This window comes from Dreissena polymorpha, chromosome 9, assembly GCF_020536995.1.
Source record: "Dreissena polymorpha isolate Duluth1 chromosome 9, UMN_Dpol_1.0, whole genome shotgun sequence".
In the NCBI taxonomy this organism is placed as follows: domain Eukaryota; kingdom Metazoa; phylum Mollusca; class Bivalvia; order Myida; family Dreissenidae; genus Dreissena; species Dreissena polymorpha.
Window position 1 is genome coordinate 97,311,245 of NC_068363.1, and position 26,839 is coordinate 97,338,083.

The window sequence follows — 26,839 nt, forward strand, 5'->3', positions numbered from 1 at the left end:
TTGGAAAGTCACCAAGCATGTTGCAACAATCATCAAGTATAACCGAAAAGACAACAAGCATGTTCGAATTTTCATGAAGCATATTAGAATTAACATCAGGAATAATGTATATATTCACCATCAATGATGTAATGTTGCCACAATCATAAAGTATAAACGAATAGACAACCGGCATGTTTGGAATTGTCATGAAGCATATTAGAATTAACATCAGTCATAATGTAAATATTCACCACGAATGATTTTTACCGAAAACCGTTCCATATATACCCATGAAAAGGAATATAACACAATTTCCTAATGAGTCATGATGTATTAAACTATCTTGGGAAATTATTCCGCTTGAAATGTCTGGCTATTGATGAGCAGTTCGGAGTAATGTTGCACAACATCTTCAACTTCGCGTGGCACTTCAGCCAGCGTCAACACCAGGGCACATGTGTTAACCCGAAGCGTGTCCCCAAATTCCACATCAATAACTTTATGGAAGCCCACTGCCGGCATTGTCGCTGATCCCGTCAGCCACATCAGCACGTCATTCGGCTGTAGCTTAACCCCGTTGACAGATGCAGTTGATCCTGAAATATAAATAAAATTGCGTTTTGTACAATAATTGTTTCCCAGTTGTGTGTGTGTACATGCGTAAACGAGCGCTTACTTCGTTTTGGAATTAGCTATAATTATATATCAACAACATAGCATAAAACATATAGAATGTCGGCAATATGATTCTTAAACTTGGACGAATTCATTTAATCTATCATAAATGTTTCACACCAAAAGTCCATTATGCTTTATTTAAATCCCTTCATTGTAATGCTGTAGGTAAAATTGACTTCTTTCTACCACATAACAGTTAAAAATTGTTTATTTTGGTGGTCCGTTTCTAATTTTGGCGGACATTTTTGGTCTGTAAACAGTATTAGATTGTGTCATTCAATTTAACATAGATATGTAGCAAGTTTAAGCTTTATGTAATAAACATAAGTCCGGCAACGATTATACAAATCCCGACAAATCAATAAGACTGGCTATACTAAATTGTAATGCTGTGCCTCGTATTGTCATACAGTTTAGCAGTATTGCAAAACTTTATAGAAATGACTTAAGCACGTACAGGGCAGAATCCCCTGGTATTTTGCATGTAAAACATTGACACATTAACATACTTAAATAATTATATAAATTAATATGGGTGCTCTATTGCATTTCAAGGCCTGAAATGAATGAAATTATGTGCTATTGCAATGATAACCAATTAATGCAAGCACTCGCGCTTATAATGATACTGTTAGTTGCAACAATATATCTTTTAGTTGCCACAATATACATATATATATATATATATATATATATATATATATATATATATATATATATATATATATATATATATATATATATATATATATATATATATATATATATATATATTGCAATACGATTTCTATGCAGAGAAATATATAACAAAACGTTTTGCGCGACAAACCCCCTTGTTAAGATTTTTCGTTGTAAGTTAATATTTGGACACACTGTGTCAGTCATCCCATGTGTTCATAATGTTACATAATACGTATGATCTACGCTGTAAACGTTTATTATCTACCTTTGGTAGCTCGGAGGAACGTCAGAAAACCTTGAGCTGTCTGCTGATCAGTTTCTGCATGATTCCCAGTCCGATATCGGAAATGCAAAAGCAAGCGAACTGCTTCTACAGTCACCGGTTTTGTTCGGCCGCTGAATATGCAGTAGCTATCATCAGGCCTCAAACGCAGCAACTCAAGGACCTGATGAGTCTTCAGTCCTATGAATATATTTAAAAACATTGATCAGTAATGTGTTGAACTTGATACGATTTACTAAATCAAAAAGTTACAAATCAACGAGCTATTTTTCACAGCGGGGAGCACAGCCTCTGGCTGGGACCTCCGGCAAAAGATGGCGCTATTCTTCTTTACTACTTAGTAATTTCGCACGAAGAGGAATTTCAATGGATGCAGAAGGGTCAAATGTGGGAAGGATAAAGTAAAAGGTTAAGCAGTTTTTTCAAAATAGGTGAAAGTGTCATTGTTTGTATGACTTATTTTAAAGAGTTCGGCATTAATTCAATTAGCAGTAGGCTGAAAGACATATCTTACCATCGACAAACTGGTCAAGCTCAACCCGACTGCTCTCAACCAGGTTATTGACTAGGGCACCAACCAGGGCTGGTATGAAGCTCTTGTTGAAGCTGGTGGATGGGATTAGAAACCCAGCAGTACAAGCTTCATCAAACATCTGTTGGAAGAGTGTTTGTGCTGCAGCGTCACTATCGGCCTCCTTCATCTGAAAGTTCATACGATCGACATTACACAGTGCTTCCATTCTTTACTTACATTATTGTAACTACACATGGACGTTTTCAACTAAACAATTACAACCGTGCCACCCGGAAGCGCAGCGGTAAATACATCCAAAACTAGAACATGGACACTCCTGCTCAAACCGACCAAATAGAACAGAAATGAGACAAATTCACAAACAGAATAATGCTTGGCAGTTAACCTCCAAACAATTAAATCTTCGGAAGGAGACCTATGTCCGGTTTCGAGCCTATCCTTGACCGTTCTGATAGCATAGGCGGCCCTGCAGTGGGAGCCACACTACCATATCCTGACTGTTATAAGGCATGCAGTTATATAACTATTTACTATATCGTCACAATTTCAGACATCCTTCTGCAACCATGACATGCAAAGTAGCATAACAAATATACAACCGTATACACAAGAAAGCAAAAAAGACACAACCGATCAAGAAAACTAACAAACAAATAGGCAAGAAAAAATTGACACAAGTGTCCAAACCAAGGTGTCTATAGGATGGGACATTAACCCTTTTTATGCTGAATTATCAATTTGATTGCATGAACATGACTTTAATAAAATTTATGAATACTTTATGATGTACATCTTAAAGCAGAATGACAACTCTCATCAGACTCTTCATTTATTTTGAAGATAATTATGTAGAAACGTAAGGAATAAAGAGCGCTCGACTATTGTCAGTGCTTGATAGTATTATATGTGTCAACAAGGGGACTTAATTCTGTCCAAAATTCCATCTGGTCTTAAGTATCTATTAAATTGTGATAATTATGGTAACAAGTAGGTATGAAAGCTGTATGTTGATGAGAACGAAAATATATCAGAGTTTGTAAAACTTTAATATTTTGTTTAACATTGTGTATATAACAAAACTGACCTGTTCTATCAGCTGAGCAAGGTGCTCTGGCAGATCCCCCTCGCTCACTACACTACGGTCACGGTCCAGGATGTAGTCGGTCACTATATCCGAGAAAATCGGCAGACCGGGACCGTCCTGTAAGACGGACAGTGCTACTAACTGCCCAAGATAGTAGAATGTCCGCTTACGTTGTTCAATGAAATTCTTCTGGAAGGCCAGACGTCCCGGTCGTCCTGAAATATAAAAAAATGCATCAATTGCAAATCATAGCCAAGTTTTTATAGAAATTATACAATGTCATACATTTTCTAGGTTGAACGCATGTTTAAAAAAGACATCTCTAAACGGAAAGGTTTTTCAAACCTAACGGCAGATGTTAACTCTTACCAGTTATAAATGTCGAATGAGACACCTGGTACAGAAAAAGTGTCCAAAATTCTCTTCTCAACCCTCCCAGGTCGATGCCTTGTTCTCCCAGGAAGCGGATGTGCAGGGGGCTGTGTAGGTCCTCCTGTGAAACTCTTATATACTGGAGAGCATCCCGCAGCACAAAATTCCTGCGAACCTCCAGTGTCAGTGGATCTTCATCTGTCTGTCTGATGCATGTCCTCGCTTGCTCGCGCAGCATCTGCGTGAGTTCTTCAGATGTTGTCACAGGTCTGAAAGAAGCAAATGAAAATTAGAACAAATGGGTTCTCTAGATTTTAAAGTTGGCGTATGCTCATAAAGTATGGGTATATACCTAGATCAGACAGCACCATAGTTCTGATCAGGGGTTAATGTATTCGATTATTTATGGCTTCTGAATAAGTGTTTACTTCTTCTGGTAATAATAGAAAGCATAATTATTATGCAAGTTGCACAATTTATTTGGATATCTGAGTAAGTGCATCATAAGGTATCATTCGTTTTGCCCATGTTTAGGGCTTTATGATTTAAACAATATTTATAACGTGTATCTAAACTTAATTTAATATAAATTAATGCTGCCAAAAATAAACATTGAAATAATATCAATCATTCAGATTTGGTATTGCTTCTGTCGTATTAATGCAGTGCAGTTAAAGATTCTCCTATGAATGTCAAATTCTTGCAGTGCGGCAGCGTCTTTCCTGTATGGTGTTATCTCCACATTCATTTCAATTTGGTTGAGGTTAGGAGGTAGATTGGTCGAAGCTACTGATAGTTTGCCACTCTTCTATATAAATAGGAATTCATGCTAAAATCCCTTTATTTTATTGAACATTTCAACTATAGTTACCCTGAACTTGTTGACGTTCTTATTTCAGGTACCTCAGTGTCTCCATATTCGTCTTCTGGTTGAGAAACATCCCTTAAATGAAAGGAAAAAATAAAACACAGCAAAATACTGTTTTTACTCTATTGGCGATTTCACTGTAGCATAATTGTATTATTTATCTAAAAATACGGTACCAGGTTTTTAAAACAATGGTTACAATGTTATTTCATAGTTAACCCTCACGGATGGTTTGTTAAAGAATTAATGGACAAGATGATGTAAATGTTAATTGATACGGTGCTTTCATATTCTCTATAAGGCTAGTACACACAATAATCCGAAATTGTGAGTATATCTAGATTCTAAATTTAATTCATTTTAACCAGAAATAAACCACTTAATATGCATATGTCTACAAAATTCAAATAACAGAGGACTTCGTTTTCTTAGGGTATTACTTTGCTCTAACAGGTTCAGTTTTAGCGCGACATTAAGCTCGTTTGAAGTGGAGAAAGACACATGCTGCAGTTAGTCATCTGATATCATTTATTGAAAATTAATCCCAATCCGATATCCAAATATAACCGTACGTCCCTCCCGGAGTCTTTCTTTCAATGAAAATCTGATCGTCGTCACCGGAGTATGTTCATACATAGAGAGAAACAGTTGTTCACAAAGCAATCTCGGACACGGGGGACCCCCTTCCTCTTGGGCACGAAATTTCACCCAATGGCCGGAAAAAAGTTAAAAAAAACACATTTTTTTATCGTAAAAAACAACAACAACATTTACCTAGTCACATCTATCAACGTCCTTGTGGAGACCCGGAACTGAACTGTCGGCGTCCCTGCGTCGACAAACCCTGTAGACTGAACAGTCTGGTGCTGTTGTGTTGCCTGTTGTATAGAAATGTATACACTGAGAGTCAAAAGTAAATTGATCAAAATACCCAAGCTTTCTTTAATTAAAACTATCTTTAAGTGAAATTGAACTATGCGTGAGGTGATCCAAAATTAAATGAGGACTACGCCTATATTGTATTATCACTACAAATAAACGTTTTTACAATGGAAATAAACATTTTGCAACGTAATTTAATACTTACAGACTAAGCTTATGATGCAAATTCTACACAGTATTTACACATTATTTGAGACGTATAATAAGCGTTACTAAAGCAACATCAGGACGTCAAGGTGGGGAGCGTCTTTTGATTAGTTTTATATAATATACAATATCGCCTATTTGAAAGCGGATGAAACAACTTTAAAAGTTACATGCGACCTCTATGACGTTACCGACAACATGTGCTAAAATAACAGTCTGAATTCGGCACTACTTGGTAACACAACAAGTTGCCAGGTGTTATTTAGATTGGCTAAAATTTCGCTTTTTTAATGCTAGTCGGTGTGTTGTATGAACTATGCATCAATATACAACATAACACACCTATAGTGTTTGAACCTCATCGAAACTGTACTGTAACATAGCAGCGGGGAATGGATCGCTTCAAACTAATTTTATCAGTATTATTTAAATATCTGGAGTCTGACTCCCAACTATTGGCCTTTTTCTATCATGATGTTTGACAATGTCTAAAATATTATCAATTTATTGTTCAAACTAGTTCGAATAGAATCAGGTTAGTCGGAAAATATTAATTTAATAAGCTGCATTACGGTAGCCTCAGTAGACATGTTAATACAGTGTCATGACGTCGTCCTGCTTTTACGCCCCCCCCCCCCGCGTTCCCGTACATTTACCATACCATGTATGTATATTTCAAGATTCATGCATTTTTACATGTCTATCAAGTATAATTAGACCGTAAAATAAGTTACCTGCTGCATTCGAGCGGCTGCATTTGATTGTAGCGGTCTTGACGTTGCCGTCGGCGTGACAGCCGTTGGTTGTTGCTGTTCTGCTGCGTCTGTCGTCTAAAGAAAAATAAGTATATGTTCCGTAGTTACAAAGAGGTTAAATTTTAGATTAACAAGTATCTAGACACGCCTCCTGTTTGCCCATTTTCACCAAGGAATAATTAATCAATTTCCCTTGGAAAATACACATTTAGATCAAATAAAGTCCATGTACACACATGTGTGTGTGTGTGTGTGTGTGTGTGTGTGTGTGTGTGTGTGTGTGTGTGTGTGTGTGTGTGTGTGTGTGTGTGTGTGTGTGTGTGTGTGTGTGTGTGTGTGTGTGTGTGTGTGTGTGTGTGTGTGTGTGTGTGTGTGTGTGTGTGTGTGTGTGTGTGTGTGTGTGTGTGTGTGTGTGTGTGTGTGTGTGTTGTGTGTGTGTGTGTGTGTGTGTGTGTGTGTGTGTGTGTGTGTGTGTGTGTGTGTGTGTGTGTGTGTGTGTGTGTGTGTGTGTGTGTGTGTGTGTGTGTGTGTGTGTGTGTGTGTGTGTGTGTGTGTGTGGTGTGTGTGTGTGTGTGAGTTTGTAAAACCTACAAACCGGGGAAAATCGTATGAATACACACCAACAAACCGGGGAACACCTACCAACCGGGGAATTCCCCGGTTGGTTTTAGGCGCAAATATCTAATCTACGTGTATAAAATACCAAACTGTCAATTTTAATTAGAAATCCAACGCCTTCCCCGATTAGCGGGTTTGTGGCATGCACAAAATATACACAAATCTTCACCAAATTACAATCGAGTGTGTATCCAGGCTTATAACAGTTCCCCGGTTGCGCTGTTAAAATATCATACACTCGGTATTTATATCATTTAGTGAAAGTAAGTTGAAAAAATGGAGTTTCGAGCGAACAAACGCATTAAACTAAGGAAAGTTTTTTAATTATGTTTTCAACTTTCAATTACTATTAAAAAGCGTTTTTATGTAAACGTTAAAGTATACTGGAAGACGAATTTTAAAGATCGATTTATATAAATATCATTTGATTACAAAGCTTGTTTTACGGTGCATATTTCACGAATATATTTTATAAATATACGTTAAACAAAGTAGAGCTCTAGGTAGTTTTTCGTTAGTTATATATATATATTGGAGCTATCCTACTCACCCCGGCGTCGGCGTTAGCGTGAGCGTTGGAATGTTAAAGTTTGCGTACCACCTCAAATATTGTCCATATCTCTTGACATATTGCTTTTATATTTAGCATACTTCTTTACCAACATGACCCCAATCTATAAACAAGAGCAGACTACTGTAAACAACATTTTGTAAGAATTATGGCCCCTTTTTCCACTTAGAATATGCATATTATTAATAATTCTTTGTTAAAGTTTGCGTACCACCTCAAATATTTTAATTGTTCCTTGACATGCTGCTTTCATATTTTGCATACTTCTTGACCAACATGACCCCAATCTATAAACAAGAGCTGACAGCTCTTGTTGTTTTTCTCATCGACATTTCCATTTTAACATTTATTAGCCAAAGGCTCCAAGTCCCCTTGATCTCGCAAGAACGTACTGCCAGAATTACGTTGATCCACCAGGTTTTGAAGTAAAAACCGTCAATGATGTCATAGGTACAAATATTTTTGTATATGGTTATGTTTAAAGTCGTTTAGAAATTATAAAAGAACATCGTAGCCCCTTTCCATTAAAAAGAAGAAAACAAACATGGACTATTGGGTTACTTAATACTGGGCAGAAGTATGGAAGTAGCATAAAGATTTATTGATTATTTATGAATACAACACTATTGGCGCCTATATCTAGCCTTCAATTATATGACCAAAATGATTATTAATATAAAATGTCTACAAATATAAATATTTCAGGCGAAGAAGTCTCTGCCACTAAGCCTTTTAAAAAAGGAGACTTTCTTCTCGAATGCAAAGGGGATCTGATAACACGAGTAAAACATGCACGGCAATTAGAAAAGGAGTATGAAAAGGAGAGTCAAGGCAGCTTCATTTACTTTTTTAAATACAGAGACAAATCTTGCTGGTAACTACAAATTATCTTTACTTTGCAACTCAAACGTTTACATCACGCCATTAGAAGAAGAATTATCTTTAGTTTTTTCACCATAATAATTAAATATGGCATGAGCGTTATTTTAGTTTAAAGCACCAGAAGTGTTTATTCAAATGTCTTATTCAGCATTGACGCTACCAACGATATATTTCATGAGGGTCGAATGATAAATGATGCCGAAAATGGAGACGCAAAACAAAATTGTGTAATGAAAATAGTTGAAGTCAACCAAGCTCCCCATCTATGCACTTTCGCCGAAAGAGACATTGCAATTGGCGAGGAACTCTGATATGATTATGGAGTACCAACACTTTCATGGAGAAAGGTACATTCTATTGTAAAGATGGCATTTGTGATGGATTTATCACTGATATTTATCACATTTTAAATTAGCTTTAAATGTCTTTTGAATTATTATTTTTATAAATATAGCCAATCAGTTTTATGATAACATTCATGTTCATTCATGAGTTATTCATTTTAAATACAGATATTCAAATATCTTTTTGCCGTGAATTAAAATGTTTAATCATTAAATGTCGTCAAGCTCTACTTTAATGCGGTCTGTCTGATAATGTGAATTTGTTATTTGAATTGTCAGAAATGGACGGAGCAAAAAATGGGTATGTTTCACAGTGATTTGTTATTAATACACATGCATTAATACAAATGCGTTGTACTTAATGGTTTCATAACTAACGAACTTTCTAACACTGACTAGATTATGTGGAATACCAATTTTTATTGTTATTTTGAATAGGCAACACAATGACTACTAGATCTACGGACAGCCAGGAACCAGGACAAACAACATCCATACACACGGAAGAAGTCAATGAGACGGTTTGTAATATTTCGCAAGGTCGAAGCTACAAAGGCGTATTTTCTGGTTGGTTTTGTCTTCAGTGAAATGAGCGTAATTTTGCCTTACTAAGGTGTATTTTCTGGTTAAATACCTTTTAGCCGTGAATTAAAATGGTTTATCATTGAACGTCGTCAAGCTCTACTTGAAATGCGTTCTGTCTGATAATGTGTATTTGTTTTTTTGCATTTTCAGAAATGTACGGAACAAAAAAGGGTATGTTTCACAGTGAATTTGCTATTACTACACATGCCTAAATACATATTATGAACATCATGAAATTATTGTAATTGTTGTACAAGAAATTAATGCCAATGTGTTGTACTAAATGGTTTCATGAATAACGAACTTTTTAACTCTGACTAAATTATGTGTTATACCATTTTTATTGTTATTTTGAATAGGCAACACAATGACTACTAGATCTACGGACAGCCAGGAACCAGGACAAACAACATCCGTACACACGGAAGAAGTCGATGAGACGGTTTGTAATATTTCACTATGTCGAAGCTACTAAGGCGTAATTTCTGGTTTGGTTTAGTCTTAAGTGAAATGGACGTAATTTTGCCTTAAATTATATTGTGCAAATATTTATTCCGGGTGATGCTAATTGGTATTTGTACGTCGATGATCATTATATTAACATGTTATAGCACACGTTATGCGAATTTTAAAAGAATAAAATATTGTTTACCAGTTGTAGTGACTATGAACTACTTGTCTTTCAAAATCTTCATATACACAAAGAATTTAGAATTTACACCTGTCAATGAAACTGGTGAGCATGTGTATCAACCACTGTAGTCTATAAACATCGAATTCATCATAATCACAAAAACGATAATTATCGCTTATCCAAGAAGTGTAATATCATTAATTTTAATTTTCAGTATAAGACTTATACGCTGGCAATTACTGTGTATGAAACTCTAAGACATTAGGAAATTTAACTTGCGTGTTACATATGGACATTGGTTGATATTTTATCTTAACGACAAAAAAAAACAATAGCGTCTTCTCGATATTTTGCTATACGATACATTCTGACATGGGTAAGAAAAGATACTTCATGTTATACCCACCACCGCACAATACATACAGGATTTACCGTGAACCACAGTCCGTTAACCAGTTCTTTTTTCTTCCAACACATTTGTCCAGAGAAGTACAATATCTTTCATTTAACCGTGCATACATTTTGTCTTATTAGTATCTGTAAAAAATATTCATTGTATACTTTTTCGAACTTTGATAACATGTTTGGAACAACCTGGTATATGTTATGACATGCTACGTCGGTGTATTCAGCCAATCTTTAAAAAAGTAATTGTTTGATTCATTAGGCAAAATAATGTTTCCAAATTTGTCGTGTGACATCGATGTCATTATCAGGTGCCGTAAGTACCTGGACGCTTTTGTCGTAATTTTGCTATGAAAAATTGTACTGAAGTATATATATATATATATATTCAATATGAATATCTGACACATGGCAGTTAGCGACGTCATATGGTGATTTATTATCCATGTACAGAAAAGGGTACTTCAATTACCAGAACAAAACAAGCAGCCAAAACGCAATGGAGTGAAAACGAAAAAGGAGCTGTTCACAGACACTTTGATCGTTTTTTGATAATGGGTAAATTACCAGGGAAAAAAGAAATACTTGCATGTATTGAAAGTGAGAATGACCTTCACAACAGAAGTTGGAAAAATGTCAAAGACTTTTGCAGAAATTTAATTAAAACAAAAAAGCGACGGGGACTTTTAACTTAAAAAAATATAACACATATAATGCACGTTTAGGAGAATACGTTAAAGGATGAAGTTGCCACATTTTTTTTGTGTTTTCTTGTTCTATATACTCTTTTCGAAAACGATATATGTGTGCTTATTGTATTTGAATGTTTTATTAATACGGTTCAGTCAAAAACGATATTTGTTCATAATCATATCGCCGAACAAATTAGGAATGGTATATAGCTCGGCCAAAGAGTGTTTCTTTGTACTTTCTATTACGAGTTTCTACGAGTTACTCACTATACCATTTTTTTTTACCCTAAACTTGGTGAATATGAATGAATATAGCAAACATGATAACAAATCAATCTAGAAGGCTAAACGTTCAGAGAAGGCACAAAAAAATTCAGTCGGATAAATGGAAACAAACATTTTGTTCAAGCATAACAAACAAACACTTTTATATGTAATAAATTAAATGTAAATAACATTAAAAAAACTACTGCTAAACTACTGCTACAATATGAAGAATACAAATGAATGTTTTGTCAATTTTACAAAATTTGTTTTGAATGACATGTGTCATACTGGAAGTTGAGTACTTAAGAGTTATTTTAAAGTAAACATTAACCAAAATGTAAATTATTGCGTAAATATCGCACTAGAATTGATTAAATAGTTGTTAAATATTACAATAATTTCCTACACAGATTTTTGTGCATTTGTTTTGCGTGTAGATATTCTCATTAGCTTTCAATTCACATATTTGCTTTGTGTATATAATTGGTATGTTTATATGTTTTTCATATCAAAATTGCTTGATCTACAAAAATTCGCGAGGAGTTATGCATTGTTTCCCATGTTTTTAATTGAAGTTTATAATTCAACGACGATGAAAATTACTAAGATGCCAGATTTGGTTATGTTTTTGTCTCATTTATGGTTAAAGATCAATTAACATACCCATTTCCCAGACTAAGATATTGTTAAAACAATTTATCGCGTTTGCGACTGACCTCTTTTATGCATTCTAACACAAGCTATTTACTTGTTTTTTCGAATACTCTTCATATACACACACTTGAACAAGCTGTACATATTTGAAACATATATTTATATGTGATATGTAAATGCATGCACAAAGCTAATAATTAATCATGTTTATAGACTTTGCGATATGATGCTATAATGTCGGCTGTTTTAAGTGATTAATCATTATGTTAACCATGTTATCTGCCATCTGGAATGCAATTAAGTGTTTTGACATGTATGCGAAATTGATCTTGTTCGGTTTGGTGCTGAATATTCAGAATTGAGTCACACTGTTTTTTCCTGTTGGTAATATTATTTTTAAGTTGGCACCAACAAGACACTAACAATTGATCCACATGTGCACTCCCAGTAAGTATATATACTATAATGTAAGTGATTTAAAATAATATTAAACTACGTGTTTGATAAGTGTTTGCTTTGGTTCATATTTAATTATTAGTGTTTTTATATAATGATAATGCTGTCAAAGTCAGCGGTAATTATACGTGTATAACAATATTAATGATAACTTTTATATTGTTTTCAACAAATAATATATGGATGACACATCGGCATAACTTTTCAGTGCTTAAAATACACTCTTTCTATTATATTTTATGCAAAAATTAGGTACATAAGTTGGTTTACATAAAGGTAGTTTGAACAAAATACGTGAATTCAAATCTTAAAAAAGGTGTTTGGTTTGCAAGGGAAAACAAAGCGATTGCCAGTGACTATTTTCCTTAAAATATAATCTGTTATTTCGACAGGTAGAATTAAATGTAAGTTCATTATTAACGTTAACCCGTTTTTGGCATTCTCTACTCAAACAAGTGCATACATACTGTATTTTTTTAATACAGCACATGTGTAATGGTATCACAGTTGTAGAATTGGAATACATATATTTTAACAATAAATACTGATCATTATTCAGATTGACCTACCGCCGTAGACTAAGTCACTGGCGCATCAAAATGCATTGTTATCAAGTCATTTTGCTAGTTTACTAAACTATTTAGTTTCTCAGGCCTCGCCACATTCGTTGTGAAACGTTCATGATTGTTTAAAGTAACAGATTTTATTATTTTTGAAAATGCAATAAATGTATTTAAGACAATTTAAGTGAAGTGGAAGTTGCCATGCGTGTGAATGAATTTTCTGATGTTTACCTGTTTCAGGGGATTAAATGCATGAGTTATTTTATAATGTCAGAGTAAGGACAAAGTAAATTTACACTACTCAATCTACATGCATATGGGCAGTTCTACTTTTAGGATAAAAAACTTCATAGTACGTGAAAATCGTGAATGCTTTTTTCTGATGAAAAAAGGAATTAAACAAATAAGCCGCCTCCCCCTCTCCTTCATTCGGTTTGACAAATAGCGTGGCCTGAAAAAAAACACATTATGTTTTAGTTTTAAGAACGAATTGTATTCATTTGTTGATTGATTGCACCATGATTGTTATGGTATAATGCAGCATTTGCATGCTTGTAGTCGGCTCAAAGCTGATGAAGTCATAAATGTATTGTTTGATTTGCGTTATGTCTCTTATGCTTATTTTGATGTGAATAATATTTGAGTCAATCAAAAAAGGCATTTTTGCATAACTTATATAAGGTCATATGATAAACATATTTAATTCAAATATTGTTTCATACATATTCTTTTCAATTTTTGTACTAACTTAAATATTATCCATGAACGTGCACGCCATTGTCCTATTAACAACGGTACCATGATTACGAACAATTACCCCTGTTGGTAAACGCAAATTTCCCGTTGGACATTATTGAAGTTCCACGGTGATAGCGCGCTTAAGTTGCCCTCTTGGTTAACACAATTCCCCTGTTGGCACACATTAAAGTTCCACGGTTGGTACGCACATAGTACCCCTGTTGGTATACACCGTTCCCCAGTTGGAACACATTGAAGTGCCACAGTTGGAACGCACTAAGTTCCCCTGTTGGTATACACCATTCCCCTGTTGGTACACATTGAAGTTCCACAGTTGGTACGCACTTAGTACCCCTGTTGGTATACACCGTTCCCCAGTTGGCACACATCGAAGTTCCTCATTTGGTACGCACATAATTCCCCAGTGTGCATGTAAAATTTTCTTTGATTTATTACCCTATTTATCATAATTTTTATATCAAAATCGTATTTTAGGTTCGAAACTTGTCTGTTCTTTATCACTTTCAGCTTTCTAGAATATGTGGAAATGGTGGTCCCCGGTTGGTAGGTTTAGAACACATTTCCCCGGTTGGAAGGTTTTACAAGTATGTGTGTGTGTGTGTGTGTGTGTGTGTGTGTGTGTGTGTGTGTGTGTGTGTGTGTGTGTGTGTGTGTGTGTGTGTGTGTGTGTGTGTGTGTGTGTGTGTGTGTGTGTGTGTGTGTGTGTGTGTGTTTGTGCGTGTGCGTGTGCGTGTGTGTGTGTGTGTGTGTGTGTGTGTGTGTGTGTGTGTGTGTGTGTGTGTGTGTGCGTCTCAAACTTCAAGATAATTCTTTCAAATAAGGGCCTTGCTACTGGTCACTCATCATTGAAGATTAGGTTTTATAGAATTTAACCAATAGCGCTTAATAATTGCTATCGTGGACATCTCATGAAACTCAAAGTTGAGATGCCATACTCAGTCTTTAATATGTATTTTAATTTTATGTATTTCGCTTTAATAATGCAATATTAACATTTAAAAATATATTTAAAGAATTCATATTACATCAGCTCGCAATATTTAACTCCTCGACCAATAATACATAAAAAAAAATCTTTTTAACCATGTGGGTAACAATATATTTGGAATTTCTGTTCAAATTCGTATGTTTTCACAAAGATCTAATTAAAATTATGAATGTATGCAGATTGAACGATTTATAGGAATGGACTATTATTTAAAAAAAAAGATATTATTTGGTATTGAGCATGGTTTACCTCTGAAGGTTCGTCTACCCGGAGGAAAAAACTGACTCCATCCTCTATTCGGTCTTCGGCTTCAATCGGGGTGGTTGCCACTGGCGAAGACGAAGCGCCCAACGTAGGCGAGGTGTCCATGTCCGGAATGCGGCTGGTGCCCATCGACGGCTCAGTCCTGTCACCTGGCCACATGGTCGCGTTCTGTTGTTTAAAAGAAAAAAGACAATGTGCAGTGCATGTCCATCCTAATATTGATAAAACGGCCGTATGTATGTTATGCTGATAATTATGCTTACCTCTGCCGATATAATGTATGTCTCTGGCAAAACCCATAGACGGGCGAACTCTGCTCCTCGGTTGCTGCTTCTTATCGCACCACGTGTTGTACTGGCATCCAAAGGCAACAACTTATTGCCCCGTTTCCCCTCTACTAAGTCGAAGGCAATCCCGTTCAGTACAGGGAACAGCTCTGTTGCCTTCCTCTTCAGGTCGTCATACGTTGTGGCCAACGGCAAAATGACAGTGCACTCCGATCGCCTCCCTAAAGTAATTAAAACGTCTAACAATATAACGTCACTTAAACATGATATGCTTCACAAATAAATGCCGCTGAAGAAGACCGAGAGGTCGAAAGCTACGGCGAATTTAATCAAAGAGTTTTAATTTATAAACGGCTAGAAGCGACTTCGTTTTATAATATATATATTATATACATATATTATATATTATTTATTTATATTTATATTTATCAGGTCAGTAGTGTTTATGTCAAACAATGTATGGGGCTATTAGGGATCAGCTATCAAGCCAACAATTTATCTACAAATGGATCAATTTTAACAAACAGACAATTTCATACGAACAAATACGCAAAACAGACAATTTCATATGAAAAAATACTCTTTTTACAGTTCAATGACGTCATCTATAGAACATTTCATAATTTTAGCGGTATTATTTCAATTCAATCACATGTATTGCACAGAAAGTCAAGAACAATGATAATTTTATTTCTCGACCGTTCAAGATTTAAATGCCTCGCAATTATTTTTTTGTAAGTCTCATGTGATATATTTCAAAATGATGGGCAGTAATCTGTAATTCTTTTCTTTATACGCCCTACTCTGGTCAGGCATTTTACATTACATGTGATAACTTAGTTGTATAACATGACGGTTTGCTTTTGTGAAATAAGCTTACCCAAGCCCTTGGTTAAGAGCTTGCCCATGTCAATCCCAGCAGTAGACCTGTAATCTGGTCTGTCAAGGGCCGTAAATCGGACTTTGATTGTTGTTGTCCGCCTTCTGTCGCCAACATCGACCCGGTTTATTATTCCCCTCCTTCGTCGAATGGTTTCTGTCGGGGTGGTTCTCGCGTAGTACGCAAGAGTTGGCAGTCTCGACACCAGCTCCTCGCCGTGTCGTAACGCCGTTACATCGTCTGCAAATGCTGTCGTCTCGGCCATGGCTGCGTTGATATGTCGTCTAAATATGTCCGCTTTAAATAATCGATTATAAAGCATGAAAATCAACTTTCAAACAACATATTTATTTAGAAAATATATTTTTGTTAATTAGACATCACTTAAGTCATTGATATTGTCGTTTTAAATGATAGTACGTGATTAATGTTTTTCATACTCGTTAAATTCATTGGTAAACAAATAACAACCAGCTGAAGTCTGACATAAATTGTACCCGGGTATTTGAAATTATCACATGTCTTATGGTAGATTTGGATATATGGAGCTTTAAGTATATTTAAATTCGCAGAATGATCCATATATGTAAGTAAATAACAGTTAACATATGAACGCGAAGTATGAAGAGGTTGCGTTGTGCGCTTTTACAAAATCAGATTACAATAATGAACATCGAAAACAGAAACGAATCAACATTTACCGGCATTTCTCGGTGTGTTCGGAATCCGGAACTCATCTAAATCCGAATCAACGGAGTTTGCCATCTCGCTTTCCACTGAAGAATTGAAAATTTAAATTGAACGAACATCCGAAGGTTAGCAACTTTGCATATTTTGAGGAACAATAACTCATTTCTTTAACCTCAATTGCATGGATATCATAAGCAGGATCTAGTAGAGATTGAACCAGCAACCTAATTATGGCTTCTGTCGTCACATTGGATACATTTGGATAGTGGCATGAAGTCACATCTTACTCCAACCCCTATAGATCTTAGAAAATGTTCTGTCTGTAGCGAGATGAGTTTCATCACAGATCTTGAATTCTATTAAAATTACTCAGGGCAATTTACAACCCGAAAACAAAAGAAAAATGTTAAATTGATGTAACTTATGATATCTGAAAACCAACATTTTCTATTATTACTTTTCGGGGAAACCATTTACCATGCTCTTAAAAATCTACTATATGCATCTTTTGGTGATATGAAACGAAACGAAACGATTGAATTAATTGTTAAGTTCTGTTGTCGTGTTATTTTGGGATACTACGATGATTGCTTATATTGGCAAAAATACATCTACTCTGAGCATGAGCATTGATGGCCGAGTGGCCTAGTCTTTTTACTCAAGGACTCCATAGGTCAGTGGTTCGAGACCTGTTGAGGCTTATTTATTATTTTCCTTTTTTAACTTGAATTCTTGTGTTGGTTTTTAACTGGAGATTTTTAGTTTAAAAGTTTAAATTCCTCAATATAAATCATTTCATGTCAAGCTTCAATACATGCCAAAATCTGTTGGACGGACCCTTTAATATGTATTATGTACATGTTTTGTAGAATGATGTGTACTTTACTTGTAAACATGTCAACTGTTAATTCTGATTGTAAAAGAGTTGTAACATTCTTACCAATAATGTACTAACAGTCTGTATTCAGCGTCATATAGTCTAATAAGGCGTATACGAACGAACTTTGCGATCGTTTCATCATACAATGCTTTTTTGTTATACATGTTACCAATAGAAGATAGAAGTATTTAGCACGCGTAGTTTTATCATGATGTCATTTTCCACATGCCTGTCAAGTGGTCTTGTTCAGACTTTTAAAACAATTTTACTTCTAGAGAAAGGCAAGTCAGTCATTCTTTGATATTTTTTGTTCTAAAAAGTACTTTCTGCAATGCATGCTATCTTTTTTGATACGTTAAAAAGTAGTACGATTCCTTTTACCAAAATATGAACCATTCTCTGCACTCATGAACTTCAAATTATTTCACTCTAAATGAGATACTAATAGACTGATCGTAATGACATCGATGGTTTCGAAGAATCTGTATGTCTTACAAGTACACTATACATGACTATACATGACATGCAGCCATCCTTCGTTTATTTTATATATGAGCCGCGTTCAGAGAAAATTGGGCTTAATGCATGTGCGTAAAGTGTCATCCCTGATTAGCCTGTGCAGTCTGCGCTTGTATGATATTTTTAGTTTCAATAAAGTCAATCCTTACAGAAAATCTAATTTAGGCGGACAATGTCGTACCTTATAAGCCTGTGTGGACTGCACATGGTAATCTGGGATAACTTTTTACGCACATGCATTAAGCCCAGTTTTCTCAGAACAAGGCTCATATATTTATTATAACTTTTATGATGAATTATTCCTTAAAAGGCAAAGTCATACGGAAAAACTTTATTTAAACTTTACGGATATAAAATACGGAAAAATCATGGTTATTATAATATATCATTCCTTCACTCAACTGAATAATATATCTTTGAATAGCTGTCAATTTTGTAGTTTTAATTTGAAATGATCTTACAGAGTATATTATATATTACAATTTTGTAGTGACTGTCATGTTTTACTGATAGCAAACACAATGTACCCATATCCGTTTTTTTCATCATTTAAAGTTTAAAGTTTCAATTGGTTGAAAACTATAAGTTGGTTTGTTAACTACTTTTAAAATAAAAATGTTTCCTAAATTGACAATGGGCGTATAAACAACAAATAACGTCATTTTATGCAATTTCTTATACCTTAAGAATTGTCAAACTGTTCAATAAAGATACATGTTTGGCCAATTTCAATAAACAACATCAGTGTGACAATCGCTCCGTGTTGCGAGTAAAAATTGGTTATGCACTTTTTTTATTGTCGAACTTAAACATTATTGGAAAACGATCTAGTATATCAACGGACTATTAATAAAGAAATCTATATTGATAGATCTTAATGTATATTCAAAAACTTAAATTATTGTTTGCGTGATGCGGGTATGAATAAGCCAATCAAACATAATTATTTCGTTAAAATTGGTTACGCACGTAATTTCAATTTCAATCGTAATTGTGAAATGTTTACGGATATAGCCGAGATACATTAATGCATTAAATTGTGTGTGCGTAAACAATTTTTTTGTAAGAATTATAGCTTACCTTCAAACTCTAATCCAAATTCAATGTCGAATATAACAGAAAACAAGATATAACATGTAACGCGTTATTATCACGCAAACTTTCGCCAATAGGTTTCCAATCAGATGGGTGAACAAATGTGTCTTAATTGGTATCGAGAAAATTGTATTGACTAATTGGATAGGACCACTGCATTTATAGTGTCGAATTATGAGCTATAACAACAGCATGTCATGAATGTTCGTGGATAATTATCTGCACCCTTTTTCTTCAGGAGGTCGCGAAGCCCCTTTCCTACCAACAGGCTCCTGTCAACTGTAGATTATTGTAAAAACAACATGCCATCGATTTGTTAGTTGTCACCAAAGCAATAATGGTAACTGTTTAAAATAGTTAATAAATAAATAGATGAATGAATAAATAAATAAAAAGAAGTTTGCTCTATCTGATGATTGGGGATCTTTCATTTTCAAGAATCACGAGAAAACAGTTTTACATGTAATACACGTTTATTCTCAACATAATTTAAAAATGCATACTATGTATTTTAATCTGTATACAAGTATGTGATAAAATACTGCAGAAATCTGCGATTGTCTCCATCAATATCCTTGTACTGAAGACAAGCGACCGAAAACTAACGGGTTACGGACATAAGCCGTCTGGGACATTAGCCCCTTCAAAAGTGTGCACTAGGACGTTAGCCCCCAGGTGTTTTTAAACGTTCATAACTTATTTTAAAGGAAGTTTTTTATTCCATTTTCATTTCATATGTAAATACATACAATTATTATAAAATGTTGAAGTCTTATATATATTCTTTCCAATATATAGCTTGTACAACACGTATTTTTTTGTGTTTTTTACAATTTCTTTACTGTTTTAATTTTTTGCAATAGTATTATGATCTTGAATAATTGCCCCCCCCCCCAAATAAAAAAAACACTCTTTGATGCCTTTTTTTAAATAGATTATAAGTAATTACATGTGCTTACACATACAACCATTAATAAAGGTGTGAATGCATAATGATGTTAAATGCATAATCATTTTTCAACAAACACCAATACAAGACAAGACAGTTTATTTCAATCCAATAAGGCATTTAAGCCCACGAGGACATATATACAATACAAGTATTGGCGAACAGTGCATACAAGAATACAAAAATTTAACAAAAGTTGCAGTTGTATGTTTCCAACATTTGGAGAAGATCGCTTTAAGAACAATATTTCAAAAACATACATGCAAGATATTTATGGAACGTATTCTAATCATTTAGCCAATAATACAAACTATAATACAATACAACTATAATACAATATGTTCTCATCTCATCTTAGAGTTTTATTTTAATTAATAAATTCGGGTAGTAAGGCTGCCTTTATTTACTTTAGTCTTGTAACGATCACTGGATGATATTCTATAAATAAAGTAGAAAACATAGAAATTGGCTTTTAAAAATGTAGCATATATTTATCCTAATTTGTTTCGTGCTATCAAATATCATCATATAACCATGATAGCGTGTTGTTTAAAGAAGCCTTTTGAGGCTGTATTCGAAACATACACGACGATTTCACAAACAATGACAAAAGAGTACTCATATACACACATTAACATAAATATGCTATATTACACCACTTTTTCCTGCATTAAAGGTTTTTTTACATCTGCCTCTTCACATGTGCATCTACCGGATATGTTTATAATTTAGTTCGATTTTACTATTACGAAAAACAAGTAAAACAACCAATCGCAGAGAAATCTTTAATTACAAAGAGATAATAAAGTTTAATCATTCAGCTTGTATGAATTAAATATCTATCACAGATGGTATTTTATCATCTATAGAATAACATTAAGAGTGCCATAGATATATATGCCTTACCGAAACCAAAATGTCAGACTTATATCATTGGCAACTGCTATCACTACATCTGGACTAAACTTAACACTATATATTCACTTGTCGTATATTTGTCTTACCGAAAGACAAATGTTGTGGAAACTAGAGTTATAATGACACGTTATAATACATTAATTGTAAGATCTTAAAATACCTTATGCTTTAACGAGTAAGACATTATGGATGTTTTTGTCATATTTATTCATATGATAGAACGGTTACATGGTATGATATTAGCATAAACATCAGAATCAATTCTGCATTTAACAATTTCAAATTAGGTCACTAAAATACTAGTTGTATAGAGCAAATCTAATATAGCCTTGTAACTATAATAATACAAGGGGCTTAAGGCAACATGTCATATCTATTTATCGTAATACAAAAAGCATGTACAGCGAGCAATGTGCTCGTATTTCACTAAATACATTACAGTTGTAAATAGCAAACACTAGCATAGTCTGGTTAGACTTAACACTTAAAACGTCATTAAGGCCTCATATCATACTTTATTTTCCCATATTACAAAATGTATGTAAAAGTAACCAACAAACATGCAAACATAGTTTGCGTATGGTTTCTGTATTATACCAAGGAACATAATCATACATCAGATATATTACTGTTTCTGCAGAAACACATATAAAACACATAGAAAACATGAAATATAAACAATTCAAGTACAAATAAACACATAGAAAGCATGTATTTACAGTATCGCAAGGAACACACATTATACGTAAGTCAGCCATCTGCTATCAATTTGGCAGGGAAGACAATAGATACTTTCAACCTTGGATATTCGGCACCAATAATAAAATAGTAAACTGTAATACCAATTAACCTCATAATGTACTTGAATTAGTTGATGCAACACATATAGTACAGATTATGTAATACTATTGTTTTTTATCCAGTTGCTAAAATCTTTAATAACTTTTTCTTAATTTTTAATCACTCTTAAAATAACACGATTTCACAGTAGAACATGATTATTTATACATATTAATTAAGTGCTCTGTTACTAAAAATCTTATAAAAGATATGTCAATCTGATATTTTTAGCATCTTCTACCTTTTAATTGCATTTTATTTTAAAAAGATGACATTTAATACCTAAGAAATATTTAAAAATGGGTAGGGGCTAACACACAAAGGGTAAAAAGTCCTATGGGCTAATGGGGCTAGCGTCCTGAGGGGCTTATGTCCTAGGGGCTAATGTCCAAGAGGGCTAATGTCCTACACTCAAGCTAACACGGTTAATATCTATAATTTGAAATCTCGTTTACATACATATTGCTTAACAAAACTAAATCATTTATTCAGAAAACTTTCAAACATCAAAAGCTAGGAGCTATAAAATTCCAGATATCAAAAGTTAATTGAAGACAATATTAAACATTACATTCATAACGTTTACTAATATTCCTGATTCTTCAGATAAAATCAGAATAGATAACACATTTTCAGCATTTTTATTTACATCCATCTGTGAATGTCTACCAGATAAGTAAGTCACACTTTGGATCGTGTTTGTTATCTTTTTTTTTCTCTCTGCAATCTACATCAATTGAGTATACAAATTGGAATTAAACATTCCCATGCAAAAACAACAACTAATTCTTTTAGAAATTATGTTAAGTTAAACCTCAATTAAACGCTACAAAACTTTAATATTCAACATGTTTTTACTTTTTACTAATAAGTACGACAAATTAGTCCTTTGAGGAAACTTCATACTGGTGTTCATATGTATAACAATATACATTAGGTACATCAATCAAACACTAAGTGTATGATAGCTTACAGGTGTGAAAGCGGGAATATGATTGCAAGTTTGTATCCCCTAACCCTCTGGGGGGGGGGGATGACAACTTGTTCACCACGCAGGGCAAGATAGAGCATGCGGGACGTGGTCATCGAGGGTGGTATGACGTTCTTTGAACCTCAGGAAGAACAACTGAGTAGATGAGGAAGCTACTGAAACTTAGAAAACGACGAAGCCAGAGGTGTCCTCTGTTACAAACCCATTGACCACTTAGAACTGTTCAGTATACGTCATTATATGTTTAATGCCTGCGAACAAAAGGACACAGGCCTGTTCAAACAAGTCAACAGCCAAACCATCCTCTGAATCCAAGGGTCTTATTCTATTAGTTAGTTCTGCCATTTGTTCATGGTCAATGGGTGTTGTAACAGAGGACCACTGTAGCTCATCGTCATTTGCTGAGGCTACAGGAGCTTCCTCATCTACTCCATAGTCTTCCTCTGAGACACTCAGTTGTTCCTCCTGAGGTTCAAAGAACATGTCATCAACCCCTCGATGACCACGTCCTGCATGCTCTATCATGCTCTGCAGATAAAGCTGGGTGGGTGTTCTGCCCCTCTCCTCACTCAGTCTGTGGCAGTTCCATCCGTCACGGAAGCGGTCTAAGGCCCGCTGAATGAGTGGAACATACACCAGGTGTAAGCACCACATGTGTACTTCGGAGCTCAGGTCCAAGCGACCCGTCTCCTCTAGATGTTGGAAGAGCTGGTGGAACACATTGGTACATGCAGAATACATGTCCCTCCAGAGCCGCTCGATCCTCTGGTTTTGGACGCTCTTCCCAGTAATGAAGGATCCACGACCAGGGCCTCGATAGGATATCATGAAGGCTCCAACTCCTGTGTTTCCAGACCTTTATCCGATCTCACTCTGGAAGGTACACCATACTCGGCCTAGTACCATTTATGAAGGCTTTCGTCATCGTGGTTGCACGGTTGTTGGTGGATACTTTCAGGAAGACACACGTCTCGAGTATCCATCAATCCCACCGTGGACGACAAAGCCCCATCTGAAGATAAATAATTGGCTTTGAATGACAGTAATATGTAATAGCGACATTTGCATGATGCTATTATAAATTGCAAACATATAAACATGATAGTAATTACATATTAATTCAATAATGATTTATTATATGGCCTTTTGCTGCTTCAGCGGAAATGTGTGGCTTAAAATTTTAACCACACATATCTCTCTTTAACAGCACCAATAATAATTACTACCTATCTAGGATTTATACCAGTATATAACATAGCTTTTTGCTATCAGATAAAAGGCGTATAGAAGATGTTTATTTTATATTCTATGTAAAAACAAGGGACAAAATTGTCACAAAACCAGGGTTTTCATTGTGAAAAAAAAATCTGATAAAGGGAGAAAACTCAAACTGAACTTTTGAAATGACCAAAAAAAATTAACACCCCTTTGTATTTTTTTTTTAAAATCTATTTTAGTCGTGGCGACCTTGACATTGGAGATATTGACGTGATTCTTTCGTGGGACACACCGTCCCATGATGGTGAACAAATGTGCCAAATGATTTTAAAATCTCACAATGAATGACATAGTTATGGCCAGGACAAGCTCATTATGGCCATTTTTGATCTTTGAACTCAAAGTGTGACCTTGACCTTGGAGATATCGACGTAATTATTTCGCGCGACACACCGTCCAATGATGGTGAACAAATGTGCCAAATGATTTTAAAATCTGACGATGAACGACATAGTTATGGCTCGGACAAGCTAATTTATGGCCATTTTTGACCTTTGAACTCAAAGTGTGACCTTGACCTTGGAGATATCGACGTAATTATTTCGCGCGACACACCGTCCAATGATGGTGAACAAATGTGCCAAATGATTTTAAAATCTGACAATGAACGACATAGTTATGGCCCGGACAAGCTTATTCCGCCAGCCCGCCAGCCCGCCAGCCAGCCAGCCCGCCCGCATTCGCCAATCTAATAACCAGTTTTTTCCTTCGGAAAACCTGGTTAATAAATATATTAATTAGGCATGTCAAATCCATAACTAGTTAACCTGTTTTGGTACATGTATTTTATTGTTAACCAATTGTCATCATTCCACGTAAATACCAGAAAAAGTAAAGAAGGATATGCCAATAGTACCCTGTCTACTTGATTGACTTGAATCCGTATATCTCATAGATTAAAAAAATGTTTGGTACTATTTTCATTGATTTTGTTGGACACTTATACACCATGATTTAAAATCATTCTTTATTTTATACATTGGAATCCTAAAAAGGATTTAAATTTTGCAAACTCCACATCCAAGAGTTGAACAAGAGCTGTCAGAGGACAGTGCGCTTGACTATTCGAGTGCTTGACAGTATAACGTAAGCCATCATAGGAGGGAGAGGGGGGGGGGTATAATGAGGGGTGTGTGGTAATTTAATAGATGATCTTTCAAAAATAGAGAAATTTTTTTATTATTATTATTATTTTCTTTTAGGGGGGGATTCTGGGGTGGGGCATGGGGGATGGTTTGGGGTGGAGTGCATTGTGGTATGTCAGTAAGTGTTGTTTTTGTTCAAAGTATGAATCAAATGTGATCATAAATAAAGAAGTTATGGCAATTTTAGCAAATGTTCAATTATCTAAGTATAAAAGGCGCCCATAATTCGGTCAAGATGCTTGATACAAGTTGCCTGCTCTGTTTATAAGATTGGGATCATGTGGTAAAGAAGTATGAAGATATGAAAGCAATTCAAAGGACATAGAAAATATTTGAGGTGGGTACGCAAATTATTGATCAATCTAAGTATAAAAGGGGCAATATTCTGTCAAAATGCTTGATACAGTTGTCTGCTCCTTGTTTTATAGATTGGGGTTCATGTGGGTAAGGAAGTATGCAAATATAAAAGCAATATGTTAAAGGACATAGGAAATATTTGGGGTAGTACGCAACTTTAACATTTGATGCATATTCTAAGTGGAAAAGGGGCCATAATTAGGACAAAATGCTTGATAGATTTTGTCTGCTATTGTTTTATAGGTGAGGGTCATGTTGGTAAAGAAGTATGCAAATATTAAAGCATATGTGAAGGAGAATGAAAATATTGAGGTTGTTCGAAAACTTTAACATTTGCAAGCGGACGCAGACGCTAACGCTCACGCCGACGCCGGGGTGAGTAGATAGCTCCACTATATATATTTCATATATAATAGTCGAGCTAAAAATGAAGGTTTTGATGCTTCCAAGCCTGCTTTGTTGGAAGTTTGGAGAACAAACTTGAGAATATTACTCTTAATTTTTCCTTAACAATAACCTTGCAATACTAATATTTTCTAATGGAGACTGACTTTTTTTTAGCTGAATAAGGCCCCATTCCCCCAGCAAATATATATTTTTTTCCCCATATTAAATACAAAATTCTCCCCTTCACTTAAGCAAATTGATTGCATAGACTCCAACTTGTCAAGATGTAGACACAGTGTTAAAACTAATAAAATTGTAATACCTGTATAAGGGTGTTTCATATAAGCAGATTGTGGCTAAGTGGTAACAAATACTCTAATATATTACGTTCTATGATCTATGCCTCATTTAACCCTTTATCACTTAGATATGTATTTTGACGCATTTGTAGTCTCTTAGAAAGTTACATATAATTAAATATCTTTTTTAATGTATTCAAGTTTTAAAGGTTTTCATTTCCAAACCTGAGATACTGATGAGCACAAACAGCATCCAAACCTGAACAGACTGCGAGTTACTCGAAGGCTGTTTTGGTTTTATGCTGTTGTGCACAA

At 34.9% G+C, this 26,839-nt stretch overlaps 1 protein-coding gene and 2 long non-coding RNA genes across 4 annotated transcripts; 2 read left to right on the top strand and 1 right to left on the bottom strand.

The window, feature by feature from the left end:
- LOC127843851 (uncharacterized) lies at positions 1-23,848 on the bottom strand. Of its 2 annotated transcripts, XM_052373715.1 has the most exons (9): positions 23,628-23,848; positions 6,307-6,402; positions 5,258-5,361; positions 4,487-4,558; positions 3,613-3,884; positions 3,244-3,458; positions 2,139-2,325; positions 1,607-1,804; positions 1-578 (listed from the first exon to the last, which is right to left on the bottom strand). In XM_052373715.1, the coding sequence occupies exons 2-9, from the start codon at positions 6,313-6,315 to the stop codon at positions 334-336; spliced, it is 1,302 nt and encodes a 433-aa protein (XP_052229675.1). In that variant the 5' UTR covers positions 6,316-6,402; positions 23,628-23,848; the 3' UTR covers positions 1-333. The 2 variants fall into 2 exon arrangements, with proteins under 2 accessions (XP_052229675.1, XP_052229676.1); XM_052373716.1 differs by lacking the exons at positions 5,258-5,361; positions 6,307-6,402 and having other exon boundaries at positions 23,628-23,847.
- Positions 7,865-8,678, top strand: LOC127843856 (uncharacterized). The gene is made up of 3 exons (XR_008032380.1): positions 7,865-7,966; positions 8,245-8,390; positions 8,547-8,678. It is a non-coding gene; the product is annotated as an uncharacterized LOC127843856 (long non-coding RNA).
- On the top strand, positions 9,178-9,848 carry LOC127843857 (uncharacterized). The gene is made up of 3 exons (XR_008032381.1): positions 9,178-9,263; positions 9,478-9,498; positions 9,687-9,848. It is a non-coding gene; the product is annotated as an uncharacterized LOC127843857 (long non-coding RNA).
- Positions 23,849-26,839: the final 2,991 nt, after the last annotated feature.